The sequence below is a fragment of the Mastomys coucha genome, unplaced genomic scaffold (genome assembly GCF_008632895.1).
Source record: "Mastomys coucha isolate ucsf_1 unplaced genomic scaffold, UCSF_Mcou_1 pScaffold21, whole genome shotgun sequence".
Lineage (NCBI taxonomy): Eukaryota > Metazoa > Chordata > Mammalia > Rodentia > Muridae > Mastomys > Mastomys coucha.
In genome coordinates, this window is record NW_022196904.1 from 153,304,636 (window position 1) to 153,312,257 (window position 7,622).

General features: G+C 39.0%; 1 protein-coding gene across 1 annotated transcript in view; it reads left to right on the plus strand.

Moving 5' to 3' along the window:
• The first annotated feature begins 403 nt into the window (after positions 1-403).
• Trpm3 (transient receptor potential cation channel subfamily M member 3) overlaps positions 404-7,622 on the plus strand; it is a 934,047-nt gene continuing 926,828 nt past the window's right edge. The window contains exon 1 of the mRNA XM_031389936.1: positions 404-552. Coding sequence (XP_031245796.1) covers positions 529-552 — 24 coding nt within the window. The 5' untranslated portion in view covers positions 404-528. The remainder of the gene's footprint in view (positions 553-7,622) is intronic.

The following is a 7,622-nucleotide window of genomic DNA, read 5'->3' on the forward strand; positions in this document are numbered from 1 at the left end:
AAAGAAGACTTAGGCTATAAATAGGACCTGGGTCAGGAAACTGTTTCATGCAAGTATTAATAATCAATGCGCTTCACAGACAGTGTAGGGTGAAGTTGGTAATTATTATCCAGTTAGGAAGCCAAGGAAAAACGAAGGGCACAAAGACATGACTTCCTTTGCTTTACACGGTAGTTGATGTGACCAGATGAAAGGTTCATTACCAACCTCATTCATCCTCTTTTCAGTTGCTCTAAAGACACTAGGGCTCCCTCGGAGTCAGCCAGAGGAGCAACCCAGCCTGTCATCTGTAAACTTCCCACCTACTGGAGGCAAAGCTAGAAAGCAGTCGCTAAAGCCAATCACTGCAACCTGTAGCTGGCTCTCCTCCCTGCTCTGCACTGCCCTGAGCCGGTCATCCTTCTGCTCAGACCTCCTGGACCGCAGGGCTGGCTGCTGCTCTCTCTGCACCTGTCGCACCTTCCGGGTTTTTGCAGAATGAAGTGAGGAGACAGCTCATTGAGGCTCATCTGTTTGAAGGCTGCCCAAATGAAAAACAAACAATCAAATCTGGTGAGTTTCACGTTTCTCTTGAGTGGACAGAAATGCAGCTGTTAAGTTGTGTAGGAGATCAAAGGCACATCTTCGATTCAGGATACCAAAATGTTCTATCTGGCTCCATCCTTGATGGAGATCTATTAGCAAACTTTAGAAAGAAGTTTCAGGAGAGGATTTTGTCTATTAAACTAGGCTAAATTGTGAGAGTTCTCTGTAAAGCTCATTAAATGGCCTGATTGCTGATCAACCTGGGGAGGTGTCAGTATAGTGAACCCGAGGTTGTATTTTAGTGATGTGAAAGGTGCATACTTAAAAAAGCATTTATTAGAGTGATGATAGTAATTGCGGTGATTGCTTATAAACTGTCCGTTTCTTGGAGAAGAAAGATATATCTTGAAATATTTAGTAATCTTAGTACATGGAAAAAATTTGAGCTTAACCTTAGTTTCAATATTCGAAATTGTCTCTAAAACTACATGACATGGAAAAAATTAAGCTTAATTTTAGCTTCAATGTTTGAAATTGTCTCTAAAACAACACGACATTAGAGATGTAAAGTAACTGACATACATTTAAAGTACTTTGTTGTAGAAATCTTAGACTCTAACTGTTTGGAGCAAACAGAAGGGGGTGTTTTTTATTTCTCTTAGTGTACCAGCAGTGAGTTATTAATTTTCTCAAAACTTTTACTTGTAAAAGAATGTGAAATCACTTGTTGTGGAGCACAATAGAAAAAGTCAATGATTATATTTGAAGATTAAAACTTCTTAACTTAGACATAGTTTTTAAAGTTAAAATTTCATTTTTATTTTTATCGGAACTGATCACTAGAGTAATTGTAATTGGTTCACACTTTAATTTTTATTTGGCATGCTTGATTGATTTTCTCTGCTTAGTTTAGATGTAGCACTTTTCAAAACTCTACATGGATTAAACTAACCAAGCAAATATGACCTAGCATTCATTTTGTTATTATTCATGATATTTGTACATGGATAAAAACAATTTGGTGATTTTGAGAACTTGTTTCTGTTATCCAAACTTGATTGCTTTTGGCTACTTTATTGTATAATGGCAAAAAATTAATTTTTACATACTCTTGCTTTAATTTATAACTGTCTTTGAGAACTGTTTAATAGTTATTGGTCAAGTTGAATTTTACACTGAAAGTATTTAAGAGGCTTAAAAGGAAAGATAAAGTCAGTGTGGCTGAGGCTCTTGAATTAAAAATGTATAAAGGTTAAACATCAAACACTTGTGATGGTGTGCGGATGGTTCTAAATTATAGCTCATCGTGGATATTAATCTTTCCTTCCTCTAACTCCTCCTTGATGCATTTTTTTTCCTGCTGACATGATTTTATTTTTTGAAATGTTGCATCTGTGAAAAGGTAGGTTTGAGGACAGGACCCTTAAAAGGTAGGTTTTCATTTCATGTTCAAACCAGATTGCTTACCAAATTCCATAAAGGTTGCTGGTTCAAATACGAGGCCCAGTGTCAAGGTGATCATGCAAATTACAAAGGTATTGCATGCACTGGTTCTCAGATGGAAGGCAACACACATGGCTGCAAGAAAATAATGCTTTTTTTTCTTGTATTACACAACAGTTCTTTTAGCACAGTGAACCCACACAAAGTGCTGCTCAATTCTGGAAATAGTATTAAATTACACACACACACACACACACACACACACACACACACACACACACACAGACATACACGCTAATATTAAAATTAAAATGTCATATTTAGGGTTTCTGGAATCAAATTTTTAAGATGTTCTATGGTTACCACAAAATTTGAAGATTAATTTACAAATATTTTCACTTGGTGATGGTCATGTGGTTTAATTGTTGGAAAGATACTAATTGTCCATCATCTGCTTTCTATATAAAATGCTTCCAATTTTATCATTTTGGTTTCAATTTGAGTTTCATTTCGCTCTTTATAAAACAAAATCATTCAATTTCTAAAATAAATCCTCTAAATATTTGTAAAATAATTTCACTGAACATTTGACTGAAAAATTTCTTTATGGAAGTACTTACTTTAAAGTTCAAAGTGTATACACTTTTGGAAAAAAAATACTACATGAAACTTGTGGATTGTAGACACATTAGACGATACAGTCAAGTTCAGGGAATGACTGTCAGGACATTCCTCCCCAGCAGGCAGAGGTATAATAATATCCTGCGGTATTTATTAGGATAGATTCCATGACCTTTAAAAAAATTGTACTATCATATACGAATTGTATTGTGTATTGGATTTTGTAAAACATTAAGTATTTCCAAGCATTGTTGGCTATTTTTAGTGACTGCATAATATTGTATTAAGTAGATAAGCTATAATTCTTTTAACTATCCTCTTGTTGGTACTTAAAAGTTCATTTTACATTGTATAGATACTCCAAGATTACTTTAGTCTGATGTGTTTTGAGTACTTAAAGTGTTGCTTCCCTGCCTCTTCAAACTGGTTGGACTTACTTCTTTAGAATGGAGTGCCTCACTCTGGAAATGAAGAAAGGGACTCCATAGGTGACATGTACAGCTTTGTCTTAATTTTAATGATAACCATTTAAAATTTATTTATTATAGTTGGTGTTTCCCAAATTCTACAGAGATTCACGTAAAGGACTCAATATACCATCAATATACCAAGAAAACACATTATAAATATTTTCTTTTGAAATTCAATAGAACTTTTATCCCTGAAGGGAATCTCCATATTTGTGCATTTGCAAACAACAGGCTTATTTGCCTTGATCGAAATCTCAAGGTACTTTTGGTTCTGTAGTTTCAGATAAGTTATGCAATCAACAGGAGATAATGGAATTCAAACCCTGTCAATTATGAATTTAAAATAGCATCTTGCCATCGGCCCCAAACCCAAGGGTTCCCATTTTAGGATGAAAGGTGTGTTTAAAAATAGCAACTTGAAATATCTCCAAAAACATACTGCCACCAGTCCTTGAAGAACTTTATTGCTCCAGCACTTATTAATGGCTTAAGGTTTGATGTGATCAAAATAAAAACCAAAAACCCAAATCACACCCTTGCTCAGGCTTCCCTCTCCTAAGCCATATGCTTGCAGTTCACAGTGAAAGGTGGACTGGATTCCTTCCCATCAACTGAGCACTATGAGCCTGTCCTAGAAGTTAGCACTCCCTACTCTAAGTTGGCCAGAGGTAACAGGCTACATAAACAGCTGTGGAAGGCGACGTAAGACAGACAAGGATGATGGTTTCTACAGGCCTGTGTGAAGTTCTGTATGTAGCTAGGGAGAGAAAGAACCCAGGAGCCATGGCCATGAGTTAAGGAATTTAGACAGGCCTACTTGTGTTTTCTTGAAAGGAATAGGCCTTAAGTGGTGCCTGTGTGTGTGTGTTCCTCACACAGAGTCCTTGTATACGTTACTGATGGCTTTGTTTTTACAGCAAAAGAAACCCCGAGTTTTTATAGGAGGAATGCTTGGGGAAAGCCGCACAAGTGTGGTGGTGTAAGTACTGGGAGGCCCTAAGGGGTGATACCAGAGCAAATCAGTCCCCCAGCTCCCACAGTAGACCCAAGAAAGCATTCCATCAGCATCCATATCAGCAAAGGTTAGACCGAGGGACCTCGCTACCCTTTATTCGTAAGATTAAGCCTTGGCTCAACTTAGAAAATTGAAATATAATTCAGTTCCACTCAAGAACTGATGCATTTAAACAACACAGGAAGGGAGACAGCCCGGATATCTTCTAGGTGATGAGGCTGAGGGATTTTAGGTGATTTAAGTTACACTTGTTTGTATTTTTTTTTTTTTAAATCTAAAAATGGTTTGTTGATAAAATTTTAGGAATTCCATGAAGGTTAACTTTGACAAGGGGAAAAAAAAAAGCTAAAATAAGTTCTGTATTTATTTGCGTACTAATAATGTGATTGGAATTTCCCTTGCTTCTTTTGATTCTTTTGGACACTGTGAGGGTATCCTCTAAGAGACATCAGTGACACTGGTCTCTTTCTGTGTGAAACAGCCAGCAGCAGTCACCTCCTGGCTTGGCACACTGCAGAGGTACACTGGGAAGGCTAGAGGGACGGCTCGCTCATTCAGACATTCCCCCTCTCAGGAACTGCAATGCCAGAAGCCACACCTGAAACAACTCCCCCTACCTCAGCAGTGAACCCCCCTTGCTCCGGTCAGAGTGTCAGGATGTGCTGGGCAGCCAAGGTTCTGTGATCCGGGGGGCCAGATCTAATGAATGTTTTTCGTAGTGTTTTCAAGATGGAACACACCCAGGGAGATTTGTTCCAGATGGATGCAGTGAGAAATGAAAAATAAAATAAAACCCCCTCCAAGCACAATATTGCTCTAAATATTTCTCTGAGGCATCAGCAGGTTTGAAGTCACTGGAAGATGTGAACAAGGCTTCCTCTACATCATTGTGCCATTGGTCCTTTGAAGGAAATTTTAGTCCTGGGGGCTTTTATGTGTGACTGTATTCCTTGTCTGTCTCTGGCAACCTTATCCCCATTATATGAAAAGAATAGCATCATGACAGTGTACATGACAAGTCACGATGACAGTTGTAGCGGTGACTTTTAAGTATTTTACAGCACACCCTGTGCTTTCTCTGGGCACATCACCATTTCTGTGTTTATGCCTCTGCTTTAAAAGGTCAAAAGCAGCATTAGGGAAAGCTTCGTTTAGAAAGCACTGTGTGAAATGTGTGTGTAATGGAGAAAACAATTATATAGCAATTAAGGAAACAGATCTGCCTGACTCTGTGTCTACACAAATTGGGATGTTTAATAGTATTAAATAAGGGATTACAAACATGGGTGATTACTGAAAGTATTTAGATTTCTTGTTTGATATATAGATTCATGTGTATGCGTTGTGTATATGTGTGTGTGTGCATATATGGACATGTGTGAATACGTATGTGTGTATGGTATATATGCATGTGTGTGTGCATGTGTCTGTAGGAGCCAGAGGGCAATTTGGGCGTCAGTAGTCCGCAGACACTATCTACTTTGTTTTGTCAGTGTCTCTTGTTGGCCTGCTATCCCAGATTAGGCTAAGCTGATCCTCTTGTCTCTGTCTACCCAGTGCTGTGATAGCAAGTACACACCACCTGGCTTTTCACCTGGGTCCTGGACACTGAAATGTGTCCTCACTGCTTGTATGACAAGCATTTTATGGACTGAGCTGCCTTCCCTAAGCCCTGATACATAGCTTATAAAATGTAATTAAATAGTAATTTAGATGGCCTTTAGATCTGTAAGCAAGAACATTGATTTAGGGGGTAGGGAATCAAATAACTAGCTAGTGCTTTGGTCAGTAAAGGACCTTCCATGCTGAGCTAGCTAGCCATCTTGGAACTTCTGGTCTTTTCACTAATTCTGCATCCCAGCATCCCACCAGTGCTTTTACATACTCACACAGCTCTCCATTCTGAGAGAATGGTTGTGTTGATGGTAAGGCATCTAATAAGGGTTAAGCTCCAGGACATTTTAATGATAAAACTCTAGGGCTTTATATCTTTTCTGACCCTGTATTATTTTGATTTTTTTTTCTTATATAGTCCCTTTGGAAAAAAATAAAATTCTTAAGCTCTTTCTAAAATTTAGGAGAAATAAAGTCATTCATCAAAATCAGAGGTATATTAAGTATTTGATGGAAAAAAAAAACAACTGAGTTCAGGAAGGGAAAGTTTAAACACTCACCCAGAAAGGTGAAGACTAACTGTGTTGAACATGGACTAAGACACAGTGTGTGTGTGTGTGTGTGTGTGTGTGTGTGTGTATGTGTGTGTGTGTGTGTGTAAGGTGAAAACTTAGGTCATATGTTAGCAGGTGCAGAGCTTAGTAGTTATTGAAGTAGTTGACAAGAAATTCTTCCTTCCAGAGATTCTGTATTCTCTGAAACAAAAGAATGTAAATCCATTTTGAATGTTCAGGCTCTGGCCATTATCTTTGAGCCTTTGTTATCACTAGAATTTTTATAAAGAATTGAAATTACATAAGTCTGGCTGCAAGCACGGCACCTTTGGAGGGATACCACAGCGACTCGAGCATGGGTGAAGTAGTTGGCTTGCTTCTTGCAAACTGTTCACAGAGGGAGGACAGTTTGTTGACAGTGGCCTGGAGGAAGTTGCCCAGAGCCAGAGGTCTGCAACCTGCAGCTCTCTCCTGCTGTTCTGATGGCCCTGCCCCTCCTCACAGAACCAAGGGTAGGCGAGTGCTGTGTGCTAACCTGGAAGTCTCCAAGCATCTGCTGAAGAGCCATTTGCAGGCAAGCAGTGATACAAAGTGCAGCTATTTGAAAACAATGGTTCAGAGAGCTCATAACAACTGTTCTAAATCAATTTGATTGGGTATCATTGCTAAAATAACAGTTTACTTTGGTTTTAGTACAGGGAAACAAAACACAAGCCAATGATATCTTTTTTCTTTTACACGGGTCTTCAAAGGACAGGAGAAAACTCCTCAATTTACATTCTTCAAAGGGCTTGAATTGTGTCGATGGCCTTACGTTATATACCGAGTCAGGTGGGAAATGTCATGGAAGTGGCTATGCATTCAATGCTGAATCAACGTTAGGCCCTTTGGCGTGTAGTGGATGTATGTTAAGATTCACCATTTAAGCCCTGTGTGGACAGCAGGAGGCTTGCCAGTAGGAAACTGACAAATTGGCAAGTGGGGACCATGCCAGTTCTGACTGACAATTGGCACCATGCGGCCATGTTGTTGAAGCAGGGCTGATCTTTCACAGGCAAACTGTTTTCTGGGTGCTATTTGAGCTGATTTGGAGGGCTCAACTTTTAGGGCTTGCTTACTAATTTCTGGCAGAAACTGGGGGTACCGGATTAGGGTAATCTGCCAAACCATAGGTACTGTATTCTCCACGCCCACGACTTGTGCTTCTCCTGTCAGGCTCAATTTACGCTTTTGTGGAATTTATGCAAGCATAAAGGCTGGAGGTGGGATTAAGAGACCTTCTTTTTATAAGGTGGGCATTTGGGCTGATGTTAACTTGGGATTTCTGCAGGTTTCATTCTGCTCTATTCATTTTGCAACCTGCCCCGAGGTGTTTTTTTT